This window comes from Ammospiza caudacuta, chromosome 6 (genome assembly GCF_027887145.1).
Source record: "Ammospiza caudacuta isolate bAmmCau1 chromosome 6, bAmmCau1.pri, whole genome shotgun sequence".
NCBI lineage: Eukaryota > Metazoa > Chordata > Aves > Passeriformes > Passerellidae > Ammospiza > Ammospiza caudacuta.
This window is the reverse complement of record NC_080598.1, coordinates 65,184,852-65,211,448: the sequence shown is the minus strand read 5'-3', so window position 1 is coordinate 65,211,448 and position 26,597 is coordinate 65,184,852. Positions and strand designations below refer to the sequence as shown.

Below are 26,597 nucleotides of genomic sequence, written 5' to 3'. Positions count from 1 at the left end.
CCCTGCATCCTGCACCTCCAATACTGAATCAAACATCCTCGGCCCATCTCTGCTGGAAAACCTGATTTTGTGGGACACAAAAAGCTCTAATTTCATTCCTGCTGGAAGGAATCTTCCTACTGACACTGGTCCCAGCTCCACAGGCAAAATGATTTGCAAACCTCCCTATTAACAGCTGCAGACAGGCCTGAATAATAACAGTGGAATTGGGAATAGAATCCAAAGGATTTGGGAGGGAGCACGGGGAAAGCAGCAGCTTGTCTTTAAATCTGTGCACTGCCTTCCAAACTCTGTTTTATGAGGCAATTACAGGTACAAAGCTGAATATTGGAAAGTGAGACAGGAGGAGAGGGATTTATATGGAGCTAAAAAATCAGCTGGGATGAATTCCAGCAGCATCCATGGACAGCGTTATTTGTGTCCTGTGTCAGTCCAAATAATCTTAATTTTTAATGCAGCCCTTTGCGAGCAGAGTTCTGTCGAAATCCATATTTTGTGTAATTATGGGAATTAATCTCCTAAGTATTACAGGACAACAAAGGAATTATATTTACTCAGCATCTTCTGCCGTTAAAAATTAACTACAAGGACAAGTTAATTATTCCAATTTACCTTTCCCTGGCTGGTGTTGAGTTGTCCTTGGTTTTTGTGACTCCTTTTTATTCCAGTCACAACATTCCCTCTCATCCTGCTGCTCACCTTCTTCCCATGGTAACTGTGGGGATGGATATCCCTGAACTCCATAAGGTTTAAAGAATAATCCCATGAGTTTTCCTCAGCTCTTTGGGGCTGGAATTCCCATTTTCCCTTCAAATCCAACCTCTTAACCTGTTATGAATTGGGAATAGAAGAAGAAGCTGTGGCTGCTCCATCCCTGGAAGTGTTCAAGGTTGGATGAGGTTTGGATCAGCCAAAGCTCTGATCCTTCCTATTTTGAATATGGATATGGAATATTTACATCTCTTTCCACTCATTTTTTCTTCTTCCAAAACCATTTTTGTTTGGAAGACTCTTTGCTCCTGCTCTCAGACAGTGCAGGATTATCCTCTCCAAGACCAATTCCCAAAAAACCCCAATATAAATAATTCATATTACCTCTCTCAATAACGTCTCTGTTTATTCAGGTTCTGGAGTGCTTTGGGTTTTTTGCAATTTCTGACAGGAAGGCCTATCCCTGATAATAATTTTAATTAAAAAAAATATGAAAAAAATTCAAATTATCTGGTTCTCATCTAAATTTTCCACGGCACCAGGGTTTGCATATTCATCACCTCCCTGGGTCACCAAACTCACGCTGCCCTTGACCTTGCTAAATGTCAAAAAGCTCCTGGGATTTCTCTTTCCTGGTCCAGCCATCTGTGATTTCCCTGTTTTTTCCCTGCCTTGCTCCATGTGGATAAATTACACCCAAAGCCATCCTTGCCTCTGGGTTATTCTGAAATCAGCCTCAATCAGATGACGATCCTAGAGAATAGATTTTGCTGTTTTACAATTTTCTGGGAAGTTTCTGGACTAGGAATTAAGGAGCAGGGAGGGATCCATTGGTTAAAATCCCCAACATGGGAATTATCCACCTGGAGTGCCTCAATCTCTCTGTATTTATATATAAAATAAACGTAGCAATAAATATCCCCACGGGAAGGTCCAAGCTTTAAGCTCAGTTTAGCAGCATCGACCTCTGCCATATCCTGGGAAAATCCTTTTGGGCAGGAAAGTGGAAAAACCCAGTTTGGAAAGCAAATCAAAATTATCAAAGCAATGGGAGCACCATTATTTTGATATTTTCAAGTTGTTAAGGTCATTACATCATTGGAAGAGAAGGAAAAAAACAGCTAAAAATTTTAAAAAATGGACCCTCTTCTAAACTTGTTTTTAGGCTGTCCTTTCTCCCCCCACAAACAGCCCAAATTAAACCCAACTTTTATCTGCAGAGAAAGAATTCATTCAGAAAGTGATAAACGCACCAGCCTGGGAATGGATTGGGTTATGTAATATTTGTCCTGAATATTAATCAGCTTTTCCCACTCAAATCTTCAATCATAAGAGGGAAAAAAAAAAATGTAAATAATATTAATATTAAATGCAAATTCTGATTTCCTTCATCATTCCAGCCTGCCTAAGCATAGATTTATAAGAGATTTGTTTTAAAATCCAGATATTTGCCCCACTTGATTTCTCAGATTGCTTGGTTATCCCTTTTTAATGAGTTTTCATAATTAAAATTTTATAATCTGGAAGATTTCACTCTTTGGGAGTTTTACCACACTCCTGATCTGCATTCCCAAGACAATTCCATGAAGTTGGTAAATTCCCACAGAGATTGGCCACCGTACCTGTTCAAACATCTTCTCCCAATGACTTTCCTAAAATTCCAAGAGTTTTTAGCTCATTAATCTCAGTCCCATTTGGGATGGGGAACGTTTCCTTCCCTCACAACAATTTTTATTTCATTATTAATACAATATTTGCATATAAATATTTAATTAGGCAGATATTTCCAGAGCAGACCCAGCATATTCCTGAGCTGCCAAGTTGCCTTTCCAAGGCAGAAAAATTCCTTTTCCCATTCCCAGCTGCAAAGAAATCGAAAATCAAGGAAAGAGGACTCAGGGTTGGATCCTCCAGCTGATGGAAAATGGGAATAATGCATTTCTGCTGCTCCCTCAGCACCTGAGATCATCACTCAGCCTCATCTTTCTCCTTAATTAGCTCAGTTCCATTCCAAATCTAATCCCTGCAGGATGAGCCCCTTTCCCAGAATTATTTGGGATTTATTACCAAGGAAGAATGACACAAATAAAGCTGAGCTCCAGCAGAACAGGAAATTCTGGAACATCCCAATGTGGCCAGCAAAGCTCTGCCAGCCAGGCTTCCATGAAGTATCTTGGATGTTTTAAGAGGCATTCCAAGGGTTTGGAGATGGATGAGTTTGGGAAGAGGTTTGGGCTCTAAATAGGATTTTATGGAGTGCAGAAGGAAAAGGGAGATGGGGAAAACAATCCCGTCCTCACTGCTCTGATCACTTGGGATGGGACGTGATGGAAATGCTGCCCAAGGTGGCACCTGGTGGCACTTTTATGTCCCGACCCTTTCCTGCAGCTGGAAAAGTGGGGCTGGCAAATCATCCCTGGGTTGAGCCCTGTCTGCCACCAGCAGGGTTTGATTTATTCCTTAAAAATTCATTTATCCACATTTGCAGCTGGAAGATCATAAAATAGAATCCCAGAGTGGTTTGGGTTGGAAAGGGACCTTGAAGATCATCCAGTGCCACCCCTGCCATGGCAGGGACACCTCCCGCTGTCCCAGGGTGCCCCAGTGTCCAGCCTGGCCTTGGGCACTGCCAGGGATCCAGGGGCAGCCACAGCTGCTCTGGCAATTCCAGCCCAGCCAGGAATTCCCAATTCCCAATCTCCCACCCAACCCATGATGGGAAATCTCATCTTAGAGCAACCTGGGACAGTGGGAGGGGTCCCTGCCCGTGGAGGGCGTTGGAATGGGATGGGTTTGAAATTCCCTTCCAACCCAAACCATTCTGTGACTCCAGGATTCTCGTTTTCCTAGAGAAGTTTTAGGATTTAAGGTAAACGCACACACATAAAAAAATCTTAAACCACAGTTCAAGGACAAACTGAGCAAGACCAAAATCCACAATTTTCCTGGAGAACTCCCAGGCTGGGATCCTGACATCACTGAGATGGGATAAAGGGATGGCAGCAGAGAACAGAGGTGAGGAAAAAAAAAACCTCATTAGATGAGGGGGTCAAATTAAAAATAAATCCTTTATATTTGAATTTACTTTTCATTTCTCTTTAGCTTGACCCAACAGGTGTGGCCTGGAGCAGTAATTCCACAGAAGGATTTGCCCTGTGGAACAGATTCCCAGGGAATGAGCACATTCCCAAGGCTGCAGAGTGTGGGATTGTTGGGTGTCTGTGCAGGGCCAGGGGTTGGATTTGTGATCCTTTTGGGTCCCTTCCCACTCAGGATATTCCATAATTCCTTGAAAATAGATTAATTAACCACTTTTAATGAGTGTCACAAGGAGAATCTTCCCAAGCATGGGAATATTCTCACTCAGCACATCCACAGTGAAATCCATTAGTTATTCTCTAAATAAAAGAGTTCCATTAAAAATCTTTCCCCGCTCATCAGTGATGGAAGCATCCAGGATAAATATTCCCAAATTCTGAAAAGAACTGGTTTTCATGACAATTGGTTAAATGCCACCGTCAGTACAGAAACGCTGCTCAAGTCGTTGGGAACAAAAACTTTCCTCCCACAGGAAAAATAATCAAAGCTTTCCATAATTTTTCTCCATTCATCTCCAATTTGTCACTTGCCAGGATGTGAACAAAGGGAGCAGAATTCTAAACATGGAGAGATGAAAGGGAAAACGCCTGGAAATACCTGTTGAACTCCTGCTTCTTGGAAGCGTTTTCAGGTTGTGCCTCTTCTTTCAGAATTAGGAAAATTTTGCATCTCAAGCAGAATAAAAATGAATCAAAAGAGGGGGTTTGGCAGCAGGAAAAGGTGGGAAAATAACAGCAACCCCAGCAATGCATCCCAGAATCTGAGAGTCAGCAGAGTCATCCCATGGGATCCACCAGGAACTACCTCAGGTCCTGAGGAAGTGCAAAGCTGTTGGAATTCCTCAGACACAAAATATTTTCTACTTTTCTCAGCAAATTCATACCAGAAAAAGGAGAAAGAATTTACTTCCCCTCTCCTTATTTAGAAGGATCAACACTCTACTGTTTCTGTGGTGGTTCTCATTCCCAGATTCAGAGAATCCCAGGATCATTGAGGTTGGGAATGAGCTCCAAGATCAGAGTCCCAGCTGTGCCCAATGCCCACCCTGTGCCCAGCCCAGAGCTCTCAGTGCCACCTCCAGAAATTCCTTGGACACCTCCAGGGATGGGCACTCCAAACCTCCCTGGGCAGTGCCAATCCCTTTCCATGGGGAGATTCCTGCTGTGGGTGCAATGAATCCAAGCAATGCTGGGCTTGGGCCCCCTGAGCCTCTTTTGCTCCAGGAAAAAATGACTGAGCCAAGGACAGGAGGCACAGATCCCTCACTCTAATTCCAGTGGGATGAACCCGCTCCTAACACAACAAGAGAAACCCACAGGGGAGGAGATTCCATCCTCCCTTCAGCCTCGACTTTGGGATTTAAAGCTGGAGCAGCAGGAAGAAGCTGGGGTGGAAGTCCTGCAGATCCCAGCCATGTAATCAATGCATCCATAGTCTGTTACAAAGCAGAGCCAGGAAAAACAAATCAGTTGCTTATCAGCACTGAGGACGTGTGAGGAGCAGCTCTTCCCTGGAGGCCCTGAAAGAGGTCACTTGTGCTGAGCACCGAGCGCTCCTAAAAAGCCAAGTGACAGAAGATTGGGGCATCTGAAAGTGGAATAAATGAGGGCTGCACTTCATAAAACTCCCAAATTAAGTCCTGACAGAGCAGCAGAGGCAGGGAAGTCACTCAGCCCAAAGAATGGCTCCTTATCCCCCCGTTATTCCCCAGAAGCCACCTCAAACCAGGCTTTCCGTGCTCTGACAAATAACACCACATGTATCCAAAATAAAAAATAACTGATTCCCCCCTTTTCCCTCCGCATTCCCGAGGCTGGCTGGCAGAGCAGAGCAGGCTGGATCTGGATGCGGATCAGCTCCCAGGGAACAGTTCTTGCCCTCCTTTTCCCCTCCTTGTTTTACACAGCAGCAACAAATGAGCTCAGGATCAGCTCAACATTTAGAGAAATACATGCTCCCATCTCATCTGCTTGTTCGTGTGTCAAGGAATTCAAAGCTGTGGGGAAAATAATGATTGCCTCACACTTGCTTGGTTTTTTTTTGTTTTGATATTTTTCTGGTTTCTCTTACCAGAAATGAGACTCCTATGTCATTTTTACTTCCACATTTACATGGAATTCATGGATTCAGGGAACTACAGAGACAAACAACCCCACATCAAATATGTAACAGCCGTAAGACTCTTGCCGCTGTTTGTTTAGGTGAGGAATAAATCAGCCTTTCCTCAGCGCAACAAAGAGAAAACCGAGGGAAAGCAAGGCTTTACTCACACTGCACGATGAGCTGCACCAAGGCCTCTCTGGGTTTGACATTGAACCCGTTGTACTGGCTGGTCTGGCACCGGTAGGTCCCGCTCATTTCCCGGGAGACGTTGACGATCCGCAGGATCCCGTCGTAGCTCTCGGTCTGCAGGGCCCCGTCGGGCATGGCCACCTCCTTGTCAGCCCGTGACCACAGGATGATGGGCTTGGGCTTCCCCGTCACCTGGCACTGCAGCTCGATGGTGTCCCCTTCCCGCGTCACCAGCGGGGACTTCTCCTGAGGCACCGTCAGGTTGGGGGGCACTGCCAAGGGGACAGGAGAGGGGTCAGCAATCAGGCACCGGGAATGGATTTCCTGCCAGGACCATCCACGGAAAAGGGGATTTATCCACAGCAATGTGTGGGTTGTGCCCTTTGGAAGCTCCCACATTTACTTCTCAGCGGCCTGGAGAGCCTCAGAGGAGATTTCCCAGCTCTGCTGTGACACTCGTGCCCTCCCAGTGCTCCCAGTACCCTCCCACCATCGCTCACTCCCCCACTGCCAGTTCTGCTTTCCTTTAAAGGACCATTTGGCACTAAATCCCATTTTTTTAGAACAGCCTGGCTGCTGATTTTTATCCAGCGCATGGATAAATGGCTGTGGATGAGGAAGGGTTGCGGCAACTGAGAAATCACCTCAGAACTGGAGGCCTGACCCCAAAATGCAGCTGAGGTCCATCAAGTGGTGTTTATTCCATGTAGACAGGAATTAACAATTCCAAAAAGGACGCTGTAATTATTCCCAGCAGCCCCATGGAGCAGGAGCACCTCACAGTGAGCAGGTGATGGCCAAGGACACCAAGGATGTGCATGTGGGGGAGCAAATCCAGAGAAACCCATGGAGCTCCTCTAAGGGCTGGAGCCGCTCTGGAGCCAGGCTGGGAGGGCTGGGGGTGTTCCCTGGAGAGGAGAAGGCTCCAGGCAGAGCTCAGAGCCCCTGGCAGGGCCTGAAGGGGCTCCAGGAGAGCTGCAGAGGGACTGGGGACAGGGATGGAGGGACAGGAGCCAGGGAATGGCTCCCAGTGCCAGAGGGCAGGGATGGGTGGGAGATTGGGAACTGGGAATTCCTGGCTGGGCTGGAATTGCCAGAGCAGCTGTGGCTGCCCCTGGATCCCTGGCAGTGCCCAAGGCCAGGCTGGGCACTGGGGCACCCTGGGACAGTGGGAGGTGTCCAGCCTTGCTTGGAACACTTTTGGAATGCTGTGGTATGCATGGAGAGATGGAAAATCCTGATTTAAACACTGCCCACCCTCCTTTTCCCTTGATGCCTCCTGAAAACTCATCTTCCCTGCAGCAAGGGCAGACATTCCCTGTGGGAACACAACCCCTTCAGGAGCTTTTCCTCTCCTCCCTGCCCTTCCCTCAGCTCCTTTCCTGCAATGCCAGGCCTGACAAAACCCAGCCTGCACCTCCCTCCTGTCTGCAGGAAAAATATTCCAGAGCAATTTTCAACCCCCAGGGGACAGAAACAACAAACTCGTCCCAGTGAGAAGCAATTCCAGCTTTCCCCTGGGATCTGCTCCCTGTCTCCAGCCCTGACAAGCCTGGTAGGAATCACAGTTGAAATCTGGGCCTTTCACAGGAAGCAAAGTGCTGCTTTCAGCTGTTTTGAAGGCTTTAATAGCTCCTGTCAGGTGGGACAGGCAGACATGGGAAGAGCTTTTTCCACAGGGAAGGGAAGGAAAAATTATTTTATATTAAAAAAAAATCCAGAAAAATGAAAAAGAAATAAACAACAACTGCTTAATAAAACATTACCAATATGAATAAAACATTATTAATTTTCAGTTATGTGGTTTTGTGCCACGGCAGGTTCTGTGCACAGGAAAATTCCCAGGGGAGCTGGAGCACTATGAAATCCGGGACCAAAGTGGGGGAAATGTGTTGTTCCAAGAAGGAAAATACAGTTCAGAGGGAAAGGTGTCTGCCTGTGGCCAGGATTTTCCAGCTCCCCTGGCTTGTGGCTTCCCAGCTGAGGGCAAATGTGACAGAACCCTTTGTGGATCAGGAAAATTCCTGGATTTGTCCTCTCCCAGCCTGTGCAGTGGATCTGCTCCCAGCTGGGGCTGTTGGATGCAGGCCTTTCCCAGCTGGATGGATGCTGGAGGCTCCTCAGGCTTCCCTGGGAATCTCAGCCTGCCCTGGCTCAGGGATTCACTGCCCTCCAGAGATGAGGGCTTACTGGGATGAGATCCCTGACATCCTGAGGTCCCTGTGATCCCAATATCCCGAGGGAAAAGCCCTGGGCCGGCCCAGCCAGCTCTGCTGCAGCCCCAGCTGGGGCCCGGATGGGAATTCTCCCTCTGGGAATTGTCCCTGTGGAGCTAGCCCTGGACATGTGGTGCTGGCAGCCTCTTCCAGATCCCAAACATTTCCAGGGATTCCAGGCTGTGTGAGAGCAAAGGGTGAGCAAAAATTATCCAATCCTAGTCTGGGAATACAATCCCAGTCTGAGTTAACCAATCCCAGTCTGAGCTATCCAATCCTGGTCTGAGCTATCCAGTACCAGTCTGGGAATAAAATCCCAGCTGGGAACACAATCCCAGCCTGGGAACACAATCCCAGCCTGGGAACATAATCCCAACCTGGGAATCCAATCTGAACATGGGAATCCAATCCCAGTCTGAACTATCCAATCCCAACCTGGCAATCCCATCCCAGTCTGGGAATGCAATCCCAGTCTGAGCTGTCCAAGCCCAGTCTGAGAATCCTGTCCCAGTCTGAGCTATCCAATCCCAGCCTGGGAATCCAATCCCAGCCTGAGCGATCCAATCCCAGCCTGAGTTATCCAATCCCAGTCTGAGCTATCCGATCCCAACCTGGGAATCAGCCATTCCAGCTGGGACAAGGCAGGAAATTTGGGAAAAAAAAAGAAGCACGTCCATGTTTGGAGGGAGAAAAAAGCAGATCCATGATGAAAATCCCCTGTGCAAGCACAATAATTCCCCCTCTTTTCCCACCAGTTTTTCCTGAAAAAGCAGAGATAACAGCACAGCAGAAAAAGCTGCACCTCGCTGAGATAAGGAGCAGCACCACGAGGGTGGTGACAGCTGATAAGGAAGGCTCTGTCAGTGTCCCAGATGGAAAGATCCCCTCCAATCCCTGACTCCTCGTCTCCCGTGGCATTTTGCAGTGCCTGTCACTGCGAGGCAGCTGAGAGCTCGTTATGGTTCCCAGGATTTATTCCTGCTGTTCCTGGAAGCAGCACAGGGGACAGGAGAGACAAGGCCATCCATTAGGATGAAGAATTCCAGGGGCAACGCCATCAATCCAAAGCCTGGATGCACCTCTGGGTCACTTTTGAGTAACAACAAGGTCCTACCAAGAATTTCTCTGTCCGCCACCCCATTCATGGCCCCAGCTCCCCCAAATTTAGACCCTCTAATTAGGGGGATTCTCCACTCTCTAATTAGAGGGAGAAAAAGCCCCAAATCTTTGCTCAAAGATGAAAAATTCCAGGGACAATGCCATCAATCCAAAGCCTGGCTGCACCTGTGGGGCACATGTGAGGAACAATGAGATCCCACCACAAATTTCTCTGTCCTCACCCCATTTATGGCTCCAGATCCCCCTAATTTGGACCCTCTAATTTCTTTAATTAGGAGAATTCTCCACTCACTAGTTAGGGGGAGAAAAAGCCCAGACCTTTGCACAGGAAGGTTTTTGGCAGGGTTTCCCCTTTCCAGCCCAGCTATTTGTTGTCACAACCTCACAGGTATTTAATTATCTCTGAGCTGTCTGTTCCATTGGTAAATGTAGCTGGAATTAGCAACAGGCTGAAGAAATGAATCCCTGGTTTTGGGAAAGGGTAACACAGCAGGGGCATGTGGGATTTGTCTCCATGAGCAATCTACCTCAAAAGGATTGAGGAGAAAATAAAAATTGGAATTTTTTTTCCCCCAAACATTTTGGGAGACCCCAGAGCAGGGAATGGTGAGTCTGGATGAGCAAGGTTAGACACAGAGAATCATGGAATTGTTCAGGTTGGAAAATCCTCTGAGATCATTGAGTCCAACTGTTCCATGGCCACCACTGCCCCAAGCGCCACATCCAGAGGGGCTTTAAATCCCTCCAGGGATGGGGACTCCACCCCTGCCCTGGAAAGGAGAATTCATTTCCAAGCAGGAATTCTCCCTGATATCCAACTAAACCCTTTCCAGGCAGAAATTCTCCCTGATATCCAACTAAACCCTTTCCAGGCAGAAATTCTCCCTGATACCCAACTAAACCCCTCCTGGCACAACCTGGGGCTGTTTCCTCTCTTTCCACCCCTTGTGCAAAGATGAGCAGGCAAAGGTGGCTCTGGGGGCTCAAATCCATGAGGAAAGGAGCAGGGGTGAACCAAGGGTGTGCCAGCCAAGTTGGGATGGGTAGGGAAGGGTGCCAGGCAGGTGTCACCAGGCTGTCACCAACTGTGCCAGGCTGTCACCAGCTGTGCCAGCTGCTGTCTCCCAGCAGGTGCTGCTGTGGCACAAGGAGAGCCCCGGAGGGCTCAGCCTCTTCCTGAGTGCTCCTGCAGCTCCAAGGAAAGGGCAGCTCTGCCCCTGCCTTGCAGAATGAAAAGTTACCCAAATCCTGGATGGAAACAAGAAATGTTCCCTCATTCCTGCAGCCCACTGCCCGGCCTGGAAAAGGACAAATCCATCCTTTTTCCTCATCCTAAGTGGAAACAACAAAGGTTCTCTTATTGCTGCACCAAGGGGTTTAAAATAAATTCACACCCTCAGCAGTTTCCTGAAGCGGAGGGTGACACCTGGAGAACAAAAAGCTTTGGTGACACTTGGAAAAGTGACACCTGGAGAACAAAAGGCTTTGGTGACACTCGGAGGACAAAAAGCTTTGGTGACACCTGGAGAACAAAAGGCTTTGGTGACACTCGGAGGAAAAAAAGCTTTGCTGACACTTGGAGATCAAAACTTGGAGAGCAAAAAGGTTTGGTGACACTCAGAGGACAAAAAGCTTTGGTGACACTTAGAAAAGTGACGCCTGGAGAACAAAAGGCTTTGGTGACAGAGGACAGAAAGCTTTGGTGACACTCAGAGGAAAGAAAGCTTTGTTGATACTTGGAGAACAAAACTTGGAGAGCAAAAAGCTTTGGTGACGCCTGGAGAACAAAAATCTTTGGTGACGCCTGGGGAACAAACAGCCTTGGTGACACTTTGGTAGCACCGATTTAAAGCCACATTGTCACCCTGTGAGTGGGCAGTGGCCCGTGGTGAGCAGGTTCTGCTGATCTGTGTCCAACCCTGGTTTTAAATAAAATATCTGAGACAACTCAGCCTCCCTGGGCTGCTCATCCAGCATGGGGTGAGGTGGCAGGAGGTCACTGCTCTCCTGTCCTCTGATTCTTTGTTCTGCTCCCCAGACGGACATTCCTGCTGCTGGAGAGAGTAAAACCAGACAGGAACTCTTCCAGCTGCTCTCCTGTGGCAGTTCCAGTGAAATTCCAGAGGATCCATGATCCAGCATGGTCTAGAGGAGAACGGGGTCAGGACAAGACATACATTTCGGAGAAAAAAACCCAAAACTCCTGAGCCTAATATGTTTATTCCTTGTGTATTCTGGGTGTTGTTAGTTCTACTCGAGCTCTCTGAAGTCCTGATGGATCAAATTCCAGCTTAATTAACGGATCAGACAGATTAATTAAATGCCAGAGAGCCGTTGGCAGAGGCAAGAAGCTGCAGACAGAGAAATCCTTCAGAGGCGCTCTGATCCCATTAAAACCGCCCTGCTCACAGAGGCTGGACGGGCTCTAAAAAGAATTCCATTATTTCCATGATTCCAGGACAATCAGAGGGGGACGAGGAGCCCCCACAAGTGGTGGCCTCACACCTGCTGAGCTCTTCCCTGGGGATTTTGGGGGTTGCTGTCACTTCTGTGTCCTTGGGAGCCTTGAGGAAAACGTTTCCTTGGAATAATCCCTGTCAGTGACAGGGAAAAATCCTGGGATAATGTGGCCAGGCTGCTCCACATGGATTCATCTGGATAATTAGGATCATGCACAGCAAAGGAGTGTTTGAGCAGCACATCATGAAATCATCCGAAACTGGAGATCATCCAGAGAGAATCTCCCCAAGGAGCTGTTGGAATTCACATTATCCAAGGAATTCCAGCCCAGCCTGGCTCAGGAATATTGAGGAATCCACGCTGTGCCGGCTGGAAGGGAGAACAAAGTTATTTGTGTGTCCTACTTGTACAATATTTATGAATTTGAAGGGCTGAGTGGCCAGGATTAATCATCCTCTGCCTGAGAGCTGCAGTTTGGGCCCAGCTCATGATTCATGCCCTGACGTGATGCTGGAGTTAAGACAGGGCTGAGCCGGGGCGCAAAATGGATTTGAGCAAGATCATTCCACCCAGGAAGGGCAGCAAGGGATAATTATTCCTGAGGGATAATTATGCTGCTTCTGTCTGTAAACAGAGGCTGGAACTGCTCAGCTGCTCTGGTTTTTTGGGAGGAATGTTGGGGAACACTGAGGAGCTGCTGCTGGAAGGGACCCAGATTTGCTGATCCAGGAAAATGATCGGAAAAGCAGCTGAAGCCAAGAAAACTTAAGAGAAATTCCTTTACTCTTTCATCCCCATGGAAGAGGGTCCATCAAGGCCCTGGTGTGGAAGGAAATGGAGCGGCCTGTCAGGAATTCCTGGCATTTCACAGGTGCTTTCCCATCATTCCAGCTCCTATGTCCCCCCAGGCAAGGTCCCAGTTCCAAAGGGGAATTTCCAAAGGGGAAATCTGGGGCACAAACCACTCCTAACTGCACGTCAGGACACAAAATCCACCATGGATTTTCTGGAATCACAGAATCCTTTAAATTGGAAAAGCCCTCCAAGATCACCAAGTCCAACCATCAACCAGCACCACGGTCACCTCCAACCCATGGCCCCAAGTGCCACATCCACACATTTTTTGAGCATTTCCAGGGAAGGGAACCCCTCTGGACAGCCTTCCCATCCTTTCTGAGGAGGAATTTTCCCTAAGTTCCAATTTAAACCACTTCTGAGGCCGTTTCCTCTTGCCCTGAAATGATGGTGAGGCCTTGGACAAAGGCTCCAATCCTGAGGGTTGGGATGATCCTGATTTTTGGACAAAAAAATCTCTTCAGGCAGGGAAATAATTCCAAGATCAGTGCTTGGAACACAGCACTGAAGCCCTAAACCACTCTGCAGACGGAGGAAAAAGGAACATTTAAAACCCAAAGACGCAGAGCCAGTGGGAAATTAGGGAAATGAATTCCAGCGCTTTTGCAGGACCCGTGCTGAGGAGCATCCATGGATGAGGAGAACCATGGGATGAGGAGTCCATCCACAGCACTCTGGAGAAGAACAAAGGGACTCTGCCACACAGGGGGTGTGGAAATCCCAGAAATTACAGAAATTCTGCTGGAATCAATCCATGGAGGGTGGATTTATCCCAGAGAAATCAGATTCCCCAAGGGATTGTGAGCAGGACAGGAAGGAGCTCCCAAAGATGGAATCAACAAGAAAAGCTCTGCACATTCGGCACAAAACCAGAACTATAAAAGACAGAGATTTGTAACAAAATACAGCATTTTCCTGTCCCTTCTGCTCCCTGCTCCTTCCCAGGATAAATCCCAAGGATAGCAGCTCACCAAACCCATCCATTTGCTGCAATAACCAAAGGCCTCTGCCATCAACGACCGCTCTGGACGGTGCTTAAGGTTTACAAATATCCTAATTAGCCACTAATTACCTCCCCAACCCCACATCCTCGTTATGCAATGCCTGTGATTCCAATAAACATTTGGAACTGGAATAAAGGTCGCTTTTATGTCTCATCAAAGCAGGACCAGGATGACCAGAGGAGTCCTGTGGCACCACCAGATCAAGGCTGCAGGTCCTGGAACAGCAGCCTGGAGCTTTAATTAATTCATTATTTAATGGAGAGCTGATTAGCTTGACAGGGAAGCCCTTTTCATATTGCAGAGCCTCACACAGAGCAGCTCTCCAGGAATTTCTCTGCCTGGAATGTGGCAGAACTTCTGGAAAGGCAAATTTATCCCTGGAAGTGTTGGGGCAACCTGAGATAGTGGAAGGTGGCCCTTCCAACTCAAAGATCCCTTCCAACCCAAACAACTCCTTGATTCCATGACTCCATGATTCCACAATTCCATAATTCTGTGATTTCATAATTCCATGATTCCATAATTCTCTGATTTCATAATTCCATGATTACATAATTTTCTGATTCCATAATTCCATGATTCCATGATCCCATGATTCCATGATTCCATGAGATCTGGAGGCCTCCAGGCCACCCTGTGCTCATCCAAAATCCACGTCCTGGTCCGGGATGTTCCCATCCCAAGGTGGTACAAGCTCAGCACATCCTCAGGCTTATCCCAAGGGCAGGAATTTTTCTGATGTTTTTCCATGTGGGACATCTGGCTGTGCCCACACAGGGTGGGGATGACCCACAGGAAGGACTCCCGTAGAAAAAGAGGGATCAGCACTTCCTCCAGACCTTCCTGTGGTAATTCAGAGCAGCAAAACCAGAAAATAAAGGAAAACAGCCCAAAATAACAAATCTCTTCCCTGCTCAAGGATGTCTCCTTGGAAAAGGTGGAAAGGGAATGAGGCAGAAGGGATAAATGCTGATTTTTGGGAATAAAAAGAGTGTCCTGAATAGAGCAAACCATCCCAATCCCAAAGCTGATTCTTCCTGCTTAAATCCAACATTTGAGGCAGAGAAAAAATCCCTTGCACAGGCTGACACCCTCCAATCCACCTCTTCTTTTTCGCTTAACACAAACCCACTTTATTGAGGTTTTCGTTGCATTTTTAACATCTTGTTGCTTTTTTAGCGTCTTCTGCCTCCAGGTTTCCATGGCATGATCCCACATATCCCGAAAAACCCAGCCTGGCTCTCGGTAACATTTGCCCAGGGTGGGTTTTATGGATGACAGGGTTTTTCTAGGGCAGATATTCCACGTTCGAGTCTCGATTCCCACTCTTCACTGACCTATTTTATTGAGATATGGGGGGAGCAGCGAGGGGATTACTTCAGGTCCATTTATGTAAGATACTCAGGACATAAATCCCTGATTTTTCCTGCTGAAAATGTCAAGGGAAAAAAAAAATATTCCTGCTAAACAAGGGCAATTCCAGAGCCACACATCCCTTCCCAACCTCCTGGAGAATTCATGGATTTCCTCCTTCCTTAGGATTTGACAGCCCCACTCCAGGAGGAGCTGCACAAACACCAGGAAGAGGAAATTCCCCCCCATCCCAGACATCCAGAGGGATGTTAATAAAGCCCTGCAAGTCGTGGCATTTGGGAAATGTGTTTGTGCCTGGGCCTTCTGTTCCTAATTAGCAGAGCAGTAATGAATCTTGATGAATCAGTAATGACCTTCAAAGCGCTGCAACTATTTCAGCTTCCACTCGGCTGGGTAATGAAGTCATTCCAAGAGCAGAATTCCTTTTAGGATACTGCAAAAGGCTGAGCTCAAATTCCATGATTTTTTTCCCCTTTCCTGATTTTCTGGAGTGTTCCAGGACAGGAAGTTTAAGGGGTGACAGAATTCATCATTTCCTGCAGGGATTGTGATGAGCTGATAGGAATGGCCAACTAATGGCTGTCTCCAGGAAATCCCATCAGTTTTCCACAGGATTCCCAAAGAAGTCCAGGGAATTCAGTAGTTATTGGATGCATGAGTGCACACCCTGCACTGGTTGTTCCACCTGGGCAGGCAGCTGACAAAGTCTGCATGGAATGCTCATCCAGCATTCCAAAGTTGCCTCTTCTCCTCTAAGAATCCTCCCAATTCTTTTCCTGATAGTAAAATCATGGAACCATGGAATGGCTTGGGATGTAAGAGACACTAAATCTCATCCGGTGGAGCCCTGCCATGGCAGGGACACCTCCCACTGTCCCAGGGTGCCCCAGTGCCCAGCCTGGCCTTGGGCACTGCCAGGGATCCAGGGGCAGCCACAGCTGCTCTGGCAATCCCAGCCCAGCCAGGAATTCCCAGTTCCCAATCTCCCACCCATCCCTGCCCTCTGGCACTGGCAGCCATTCCCTGTGTCCTGTCCCTCCATGCCTTGTCCCCAGTCCCTCTGCAGCTCTCCTGGAGCCCCTTCAGGCCCTGCCAGGGGCTCTGAGCTCTGCCTGGAGCCTTCTCCTCTCCAGGGAACATTCCCAGCTCTCCCAGCCTGGCTCCAGAGCAGCTTCAACCCTGGAGCACATCCATGACCAAAAATGATCCAACACGGAACCTCCTCAGGTTTCTGTTGTTTGACCAAAGCAACTCAGCCCCTGATCACATTTGAGGAACAGTGACCAAATGAATGAGGTCCCACCAAGAATTTCTCTGTCCTCACCCCATTTATGGCTCCAGATCCCCCCAGTTTAGACCCTCTAATTTCTCTAATTAGGAGGATTCTCCACTCTCTAATTAGGGGGAGAAAAAGCCCAGACCTTTGCACAGGAGGGCTTTTGGCAGGGTTTCCCCTTTCCAGCCCAGCTATTTGTTGTCACAACCTCACAGGTATTTAATTATCTCTGAGCTGTGTGTTCCACTGGCAAATGTAGCTGGAATTAGCAACAGGCTGAAGAAATGAATCCCTGGTTTTGGGGAAGGGTGACACAGCAGGGGCACGTGGGATTTGTCTCCATGAGCAATCCACCTCAAAAGGATTGAGCAGAAATTAAAAAACGGATGGAAATAAAACCAAGAATTTCTATGTTTCTCTGGTTCCCTGATCAAGGGTCAGAGAATCCCAGAGTGGTTTGGGATTAACGCTGATCTCATTCCAACCCCTGCCATGGGCAGGGACACCTCCCACCATCCCAGGCTGCCCCAAGCCCTGTCCGACCCAGCCCTGGGCACTTCCAGAGATCCAGGGGCAGCCACAGCTTCTCTGGGAATTCCTTCCCAGGGCCTGCCCACCCTCCCAGCCAGGAATTCCAAATTCCCAACATCCCACCTAAATTTCCCCTCTTTCCCTTTGAACCCACTCCCCGTTTCCTGCCACCACCTCTCGATGAACATTCCCTCTCCAGCTCCCTGCAGCCCCTGGAACGTGCTGGGAGCCCTCCCCACCACGAGGTGCCTTCACCCCACAAATGCAGCCCAGGAGCTCCTCCTCACCCGTGCTGCTGGAGATGTTGACGTCGATGCTGATGTCCGAGATGCCGCCTCCCTTGAGGGACGCCACGCAGGTGTAGGTGCCGAAATCCGTGAACTTGAGGTCAATGATGTCCAGGTTGGTGGTGCCGGGGGACACGTCGGGGTCGGTCTGGGTGATCACCATCCTCTCCGAGCTGCGCAGGGGCCGCCCGTTCTTGAACCAGCTGAAGGTGAGCTCCTCCGGGGGGATGGCTTCTACCTGGCACGAGATCTTCACCTCCCGCCCGATCTGGATGTTGTCGTCCTTGTGGTACGGGTCGGGGGTGATCCAGAAGCGTCCTTTTTTTAAGGCTGGAACACAAAAAGAAAAGAGAAATTTTATATAATAGAGTAGAAATTTGGCTTTGCTGGTGTTGCTGTAGGACATGAAATAAAATGACGCAGACACACAGCTCTCCAAGGTAAAAAAGAGGGCGAGTTTAATTTTGACTCCAACATTTACAGATTTCCAAAAGTGACAGTGGATTGGAGGGTGACAGTGCCACCTCTCCAATGACACTGGACAAACCAACAGGCCATCAAATTTCTCCTCCTCCAGAGAAGAATGCAACAAATAAGTTATTTACATAAAGTGTATAAAAAAGTTCATTACAAGAATGTAAACATCAGAAGACTTAGAAGAACTTAAAAAACTGGGGAGACACACTGGAGGCCTAAATATGATTTTCAAAGGGGCAGCAGCCACAGGATTGATTTTACTCCCAGGAATCTGCACCAACTTGGAATCACGAGGATGAACCAGTTGGAAACTGGCACGGAATTAAACTCTGAGGCACAAGCTGAGCTTTTTTTGTGTGCAAATAAACAAGATATCAGGCAGAAATTGATTACATTATTTTTATATATGAAATATATAATATTTTATATAATATTTTCATGTATGAATTATGATTTTATTATTTTTAGGATGAAACACTGGCATGGGTTCCCTGGAGAGCCAATGGATGCTCCATCCCTGGAAAAACCAGTTTTCAAGGCCAGGTTTGTTCTTTTTGGAGCAACCTGGGATAGTTGAAGATGTCCTTGATCCTGGGATGGAATAGGGTGAACTTGAGGGTTTCTTCCCACCCCAATAATTCTGGGATTTTTTGGTGGAACTCCTAACCCTAACCCTTGGACCTTCCTAAGCACATGTTAAACACATGAATAATTTTTCCCAGGCACTGAAATCCTGATTAAATTCCATCATGGATAAGGCAGCTGTGAAGCACTGTCACCTCCACAATGAAAACTAGAAAGTCCCAGCACCTAAATCAGGCTGAGCTGCTGCCAACCAAAATAATTCCTGAGATTTCAGGGGTTGTTTTCCACCTCTGGAGGGATTTCCAGGCTTTTCCTCCTCCCTGTCCTGTCAGAGCACCAGAAAAAGGGGAAATATCACCCTAAAATCACTGATACAACCAGTGGGGTCGCCTCCAATCCATCTGGAATTTCTCCTGCGCCCAACACTATCCAAACCCCCAGTACAAATCCAATTAATTCTCCACCTCCTACCAGAGATAAGGAAATCTCAGGGTTCCACATGGGGATTTTTTGAGGGATAACCTCCACAGCAGGGACACAGCAGCTGTGGAAAACCACATCTCCCATCATCTTCCTCATAAAGGAGCATCTTATCCTGGCATTCCATCCTCAATCTCCAGGAATGAAATATTCCTGTATCTCACTCACCTCAATTTTCTGTAAATGAACCTGAAACTCTCCAAAACTCCACCCCCATTGACATCAGCTGAGGGTTGGGATGATCCTGATTTTTTTGGTGGTTTTTTTTGAGAGAATGCTTCAGGATCAGGCATTTAACTTTCCAAGGACAGAGATTTTTTGATGAACTGAATAGAAAATGCTCCTGACAAAATCCCCAAATCCCTTTTTTTTTTTCCTATAGAGATGTGCCAAAGAATATTTATGGGTTTATCCAAGTGGTTTTTTCCATGTGGTTTTTTCTGGATGGTCCCAAACAAAAACTATTGGTTAGAAATGGTACAGATCCCAGGCAGGGTAGAAGTAAATATTGATATCCACCATTTATGGAGATTTCTCCTGAGATGTTTCCCAATTCCCTGGGCTCCTCTCCCCATTCCTTCTGTCCTGGATCCATTTCACAGAATCCCACTGTGGTCTGGGTTGGGAGAGACCTTAAATCCCATCTCATTCCACCCTTTCCATAGGGTGGGACACCTTCCCTTATCCCAGGCTGCTCCCAGCCCCAGTGCCCAGCCTGGCCTTGGGCACTGCCAGGGATCCAGGGGCAGCCACAGCTGCTCTGGCAATCCCAGCCCAGCCAGGAATTCCCAGTTCCCAATCTCCCACCCATCCCTGCCCTCTGGCACTGGGAGCCATTCCCTGGCTCCTGTCCCTCCATCCCTTGTCCCCAGTCCCTCTGCAGCTCTCCTGGAGCCCCTTCAGGCCCTGGAAGGTTCTAGAGATTCCATACTTTGGACATACTAAAAAAAATCTATATACTCCATCCACGAGTGGTGAAAATGTGAGTTCAGATTCAGTTTTGCTTATTCCAGCTCAATTTTGTCAATTCAAACTCAGTTTTGCTAATTCCAACACAATTTTGCAAATTCGAACTCAATTTTGGTAATTCCAACTCAATTTTGGTAATTCAGTAGCTCCTTAAACAAGGACTTACAAATTTCATGCTGAAGGAGCACTCCCACCACCTGGAAAAGAATTAACACTTCCAGAGCTCAGAAAAGAATTCACATTTATTTATTTACTTACTTACTTACTTATTAGGCTGTCTTTTCAAAATAGGGGGGGAAAGTCTAAATTTGAGCTATTTACCCTCAATCTCACAGGGTAGGAGAGGATTCCTCCATTGAGTAAGGCAACATTTTTAAGGAGAGAATGGAAAATTTGGTATTTTTCTAGGAAAAGCATCACTTTGGATGCTGCTCCTCAGTTCCAGCCACATCTTAAAAGCATCCAACTGGTTGATTTTATTTATTCATTCATTATTTAATTTATTTACATTATTCATTTACATATATTTATTTAAGGGATTTCCATGGCTTTAATCAAGAATGGAATTTTTTGCACTCCTCTTTGCCTAGCAGTTCTCCATCCCTTGGGGAATTCTCAGCCAATTCCCAGGAATCAGCACTACCAAGTTGGAATCACGAGGCTGAACCAGTTGGAAACTGCCAGAGAATTAAACTCTGAGGCACGAGCTGAGCTTTTTTTTGTGTGTGTGGAAATAACAGCACAAACAATGCTTACACACACAAAAACCCCTCAATATTTTATGCAGATCCTTTTCAGGCAGGGGAAAACCAAAAAAGAACTCGATGGGCACGACCAGCGCAATGTTTCAGCCCAAATTAGTTGCTCATAACCTCAATAAACTATTTTTATTTCTGAGTTTTCAGCATTTTCTCCTGCCTAGAACTGAACAAAGTCTAGCAGGGAAGTCAGGGTACCTTTCCTTTGTAGAAAAGCACAAATTCCAAGGTAGGGAAAGGGGGCAAGAACCTCAAAGTTTGGGTCAAAGCTGTTTCTTGCAAGCAGAACTGGGTTGGAAGTGGATGGTCTTTAAGGTTCTTTGAACCCAAACATTCCATGACTATGGATGAGGTCTCCAAAATCCCTGCAGAGCTTCCTGATTTCCACCACGTTGGGAACACCTGAGCTGAGCTTGATCCAAACCCACCAGGTAAAGGAAAAAGGGGTTTTTGTATCATTTCCTCTGTCTAGCAATCCCATAAAAGAGTGGCTTGGGTTTTCCTCAGCTGTAGATTCCTGCACCTCCATTTCCACGAGGAAATTTCCAGGAGGGCATTCCAAAATGCCAAGAAAATTGAGCCATGCCATGGATTTTGTATCTGTGGCATCAGTTATGTGCTGAGAAGTTCTCATGGGGTGCGACACAGAAATTAAAGAGAAATTAAAGGTTAAGGGGTTTTTACACAGGCAGAGACAAGGGGGAATGGTTATAAACCTAAAGAGATTTAATGGAATATTGGGAATTGGGAATTCCTGGCTGGAAGGGTGGGATGGAGCTGGGCTGGAATTCCCAGAGCAGCTGTGGCTGCCCCTGGATCCCTGGATAGCCAAGGCCAGGTTGGACATTGGGGCTTGGAGCAGCCTGGGACAGTGGGAGGTGTCCCTGCCATGGCAGGGGGTGGATGGAATCATCTCCAAAGTCACTTCCCACCCAAACCATTCCAGGATTCCTCAGATGAACCAGCAAAATGTGGGAGATGCTGCTGCAGACCCCTCCCAGCGGATTTTTGGGAACGTCACCAGCCCACGGAGCTGCAAAGGAGCAGCAAACGTGCAAATAAATCTGAAACTGTTCTTTGAGACTCAGCAAAGTGCCAGCCTCACTCCAAAGAGACCCCAAAGAATGAGGATGTGATCAAACAATCCGAGATGAAACAACTTTTGTCCTCAAACTGCTCACAAACAGTCCCTGCCCTCCCTCATTAATTATATTTTCAAAGTAATAAAATGCAGTTCAGGATCTCAAGCAAGGTCTATTTGCATTCATCAGGTTCAGTTGGTTTTTTTCCCACCCCCTCCCTGATCAACCCCAAATTTTCCTTTAATGCCTCAGAATGTTCCTGCCTCACCAATTTCCAATGGCTCAAACACCACCACTAAATACATCAAGCTCTGCACGATTTTCTGCACCATTTTTAGGCTTTAACATCAGAATTATGGACCCCTGGCTGCTTCCCCAGTGGATGCAGGACAGGGAAGGCTCAGATTTGTGGTTGCTGATGGTTCTGTCCGTGTTTTACCTGTGACAACAGGGCCATGGAGCAGCAAAACTCCAAATTTCTGGCTTTAACCTTCTTTGAGCAGCCAGAGGCCCCTTGAGGCACCTTCTGTGCCCTCTCCAGAGGAGGTTTGGAGTAATTTTGGTTGTTTCCCTTCACTTTTTGTCAGCGATTTTGTTTTGACCCATTCACAGTGAACCAGAGAAGAACCTCACTCAAGCAGATGTGGAGCCCTGCATGGTCTTGGAGAAGATGTTGGAGGTTTGGAAAACTCAGAATCCAGCCTGGCCCTTTTCATGAGCTCCCAGAGGAGGAAATTTCCAATATTCCAATAATTTCATTCCCGGCCACACCCCACTTCCAGAATCCTCCAAAATCACAGAGAATTCTGTGATCTCCTGGATCTCACTGTGGGCTGGGTCAGAGGAGCCAGGAAACCTTTCCTGGTGTCCAGGTGCTCCTGACCCCTTCCTGTTTCCTTCTCACATGTGGGGAAAAGAGTTTGTGATCCTGGGAAAGATTCTTCACCTATTTTTTAAGGACAATGGACTACAGAGACACAGCAGGGAAATGGCCAAAGATCCCAGAATTCCAGGATGGATTGGATTGGAAATGAATTTAGGGATTGTCCAGTTCCAACCCCATGATCAGGGACATCTTCCACTATCCTAGGTTGCTCCAAGCCCCATCCAACCTGGCCAAACCATCCTGGAATGATGTGATAATGGATGGAACAACAATATCTGCTCCTGTATCCCACATGGGAAGAGCTCTGCAGTCCATATTTATTTTTATCTGGAATTCCAGCCTAAATCTATCCATTTACTGCCCAAAACCCTCATTCCCACTGAATAAAAACCCACAGAAATCCTTCCCTGATGTCTTGGCAGTAACTTGTCCACTGCTATCAAATCAAGAGAAGGAAAATCCAAGTTTTTATCCCAAGCTCTGAAGAGACACCAAATTTTTGTTTGTTTTGGCTGTGGGCAATAAAATTGGGTCTGTCTTTAACATTCTCCCGTACTCCCTTAAATTCCCTTATCCAAACACTTTAACAACTGTCAAAAAGATCTTTTTCAGTAGTGATTATCTCAGTGCGGTCATTAAACTTCATTCTTTACATGAAAATACATTTTGGCATTATTCTGTGGAGAAAAAATGGGAAAAACTCAGATTCGTGGTTGCCAAAAATTCGCATTTGCCGTCATGGACCAGGAAAATATTGGAGAGGAAAATAATGGAGAGGAAATTACAGATTTCTGGTTTAATTGTAAAACTTAATTATGAATAGAAGAGCAAAACCACACCCCAAATAATAGAGTTTGTGGATATCAGCTCAGCATAATCAAAGTGTGCACAGAATCCCAGAATGATTAGGGTTGGAATGTACATAAATCTCACCCAGTGCCACCCCTGCCATGGCAGGGACACCTCCCACTGTCCCAGGGTGCCCCAGTGCCCAGCCTGGCCTTGGGCACTGCCAGGGATCCAGGGGCAGCCACAGCTGCTCTGGCAATCCCAGCCCAGCCAGGAATTCCCAGTTCCCAATCTCCCACCCATCCCTGCCCTCTGGCACTGGCAGCCATTCCCTGGCTCCTGTCCCTCCATGCCTTGTCCCCAGTCCCTCTGCAGCTCTCCTGGAGCCCCTTCAGGCCCTGCCAGGGGCTCTGAGCTCTGCCTGGAGCCTTCTCCTCTCCAGGGAACATTCCCAGCCCTTGGAACAGCTCCGTGGCCTCCTCCAACACATCCACACCTTCCCTGTCCTGAGAAGCCCAGACCTGGATGCAATTCCGGTCATAAGGACCAGTCTGGGTTGGAAGGAAATAAAAAGTAATTCAACAATCATTTGAAAAGAGAGTGATGTAATAAATAGCCTGAGTTTTTAGGGACAACACTCCAACTTGGACCACTCATAAAATTCAAATTCCTTAAATTGGGCATTTAGAATCATGGAATTGTTCAGGTTGGAAAAGTCCTCTAAGATCACCGAGTCCAACCACCAACCAGTACCACCTCTGTGGTCATCACTAAACCTTGTCCTCATCCACACATTTTGGGCACAATTCCAGGGATTTTGACTCCATCCCACCCCGAGCAGCCTCTTCCAACACTTCCCAATAAATGAGGAAAAGACTCTGAGGTAACTGAGAAAATGCTGCTTCCCCAGAGTTCCCTCTGCATCCCAAGACAGGCTTGAAGCAAATTCCTGCTAAAAAAAGCTCCACATTCCCAGCATTTCAGCACCAGCTCGTTCTGCTCCTGTCAACACGATTTGAGCTGGAAGATTTTAAAATCCTGAACTTCCAGCAGCTCACTGAACAATTAAGATGTCAAACGTCTTCTCCTAAAACGTCTCCAAACTTTTTAATATCAAGTAATTATTTGGCACTTCCAAGGCCAGATGCATTCCCACTTCCAATTTAAATGCAAATCCCACGGAGAGACTTCAGGTTTTGTCTCTACTTTTAGAAACTGCTGCTAATTTTGCAAAGAAAAGGGTTTTTTATTCCTGTTTTTCCGTGTGCTCGGCTTAATTAGCTCCCGGCTCCTTCGGAGCTGCTCTTTTGAAGGAGGGGGAGGTTTGGATTCCTTTGAATGATGAAAATTTCAGTTTACAACTTGCTCCAAATCTGATCCATTAAAGAGATGAAGGGGAGATCAAAGGGGGAGAAACTCAGCGTGGTTCCTCTTTTAGCGGCTTTTAGAAGGAAAGATTCTATGGAAATCAGCGGCACCGGGAGGAAAGACGTTGGGGGCTGGGAATAGATGATCTCTAAGATCTCTTCCAGCACAAACCACTCCGTAATTCCAAGAAATAGCCAGGTGGGATTGAGCTCAGGGTGTTCCTTCTCCGATCTCCAGCTCATACCACGCGTTTTCCAAGAACTGAAGACCTCCAAGGATGGAAATTTCACAACCTCCTACCCTCAACTCGCAGGAAAAGCCAGGAGCTGTGCCAGTGGTGTCATGGGGTTTGGAGGCAGAAATTGCTGTGTCCTTACATTTTTCCTGATGGAAAGGTGTTTCCTCCCTGATTTGAAGGGGATATAGATGATGGATCACGGATGAGATCCCAACACATTCAAGTGAGGGTGAAATTTCCAAAAACTACAGGAATTTGACCAAGAAGAAACAGGGACAACTTAGCAGCTGGAATTTTGTCACTTTTAAAATCCCAAGCATAGGAAAAAGGGTAAAAAAGCCAAAATATTTCCTAAGCTCCAAAATCCCAGCTTGACAAGGCATGAATGGAGCAGTGGATTGGGGCTGCCCCATCCCACAAGAAAATGGGAATTCAGGACTCTTGTCACAAGCCAGACAAGGATTGGGATATAAATGAAACCCTTCAGAGAAGCTGCCACAACCCCCAGTGGGCTCTGCACTTGCCAAAGAAATTTTAAATTCTTGGAATGTGGCAGCTGGATGTTCTCCAGGGCCTTTAAAAAGTTTAATTCTTGTGCCAAAGCCATCCTCCAAAGAAAAACAAAAAAAGGCTTGCTGAGTTTTCCTGCCCCAAAGTGATCCTTTGAAAATCTTCCCTCTTTGTACATGAGACTCAGCCATTCTCCCAGTCCCAGACAAACCCCCCATTCCCAAGGTTCCACACTGGATTATCCCCATTTCTGCTTTTGAGGTGGCTCAGAAACTTTGTTGGAGTTCAGGATTTCCCTAGAGCCTGGATTTCTGGAATGCATATGGAATGCATTTCCCTCCAACACTTTTTCTTCCACTCTTAAATACCTCAAAGCTATATCAGGATCCTGTAAAAATTCCCAAAATTATTTATCAGACTGGACAGAGATCTAAAAATCCCAGTCCCAGTTGCTTGATGCAGCAGTAGAAGTGTCTTAAAACACATTTCAAGGACAGCAAAGCACCTGGGGAAAAGAAGAAACCACTCTGAGCTCATCCTTCTCCTCTTGGTTTCCTCCCCCTCCAAGAGGAGAAAAAACTTGGAAAAATCCAACTTTTTCTCTGCCAAAAAGAAAATGTTGGTAAAAGTCCCCAGATCTTGCCGCGTGTTATCAGCCAGGATCTAAAACAATATTTAAAGTACAGCACAAACCCTGCCAAAACAATTATCAGCTTTAGTAATTAATAACTTCTGCCAGTCAAGAGTAAGAATAACCTTTATCCTTGTCTCCAGTGGGATCCCAGAATAATTGAGGATGGGAAAGAACTTCAAGGTCAGAGTCCCAGCTGTGCCCAATGCCCACCTTGTCCCCAGCCCAGAGCTCTCAGTGCCACCTCCAGGGGACACCCCAGGGATGGGCACTGCAACCCTCCCTGGGCAGTGCCAAGGCCTGAGCCCCCTTTCCGTGGGGAAATTCCTGCTGTGCCCACCCTGAGCTGCCCCGGCCCAGCCTGAGGCCGTTCCCTCTGCTCCTGTCCCTGTTCCCTGGAGCAGAGCCCGACCCCCCGGCTGTGCCCTCCTGGCAGGAGCTGTGCAGAGCCACAAGGGCCCCTGAGCCTCCTTTGCTCCAGGTGAGCCCTGCCCAGCTCCTCAGGGATTCTGCAGCCCCTGCCCAGCTCCTCAGGGATTCTGCAGCCCCTGCCCAGCTCCTCAGGGATTCTGCAACCCTGCCCAGCTCCTCAGGGATTCT

General features: G+C 47.3%; 1 protein-coding gene across 1 annotated transcript in view; it reads right to left on the bottom strand.

Moving 5' to 3' along the window:
- The window catches only part of MDGA2 (MAM domain containing glycosylphosphatidylinositol anchor 2), a 209,088-nt gene that overhangs the window by 59,402 nt on the left and 123,089 nt on the right, over window positions 1-26,597 (bottom strand). The window contains exons 7-8 of the mRNA XM_058807283.1: window positions 17,225-17,554; window positions 6,081-6,374 (exon numbers count right to left, since the gene is read on the bottom strand). Coding sequence (XP_058663266.1) covers window positions 6,081-6,374; window positions 17,225-17,554 — 624 coding nt within the window. The remainder of the gene's footprint in view (window positions 1-6,080; window positions 6,375-17,224; window positions 17,555-26,597) is intronic.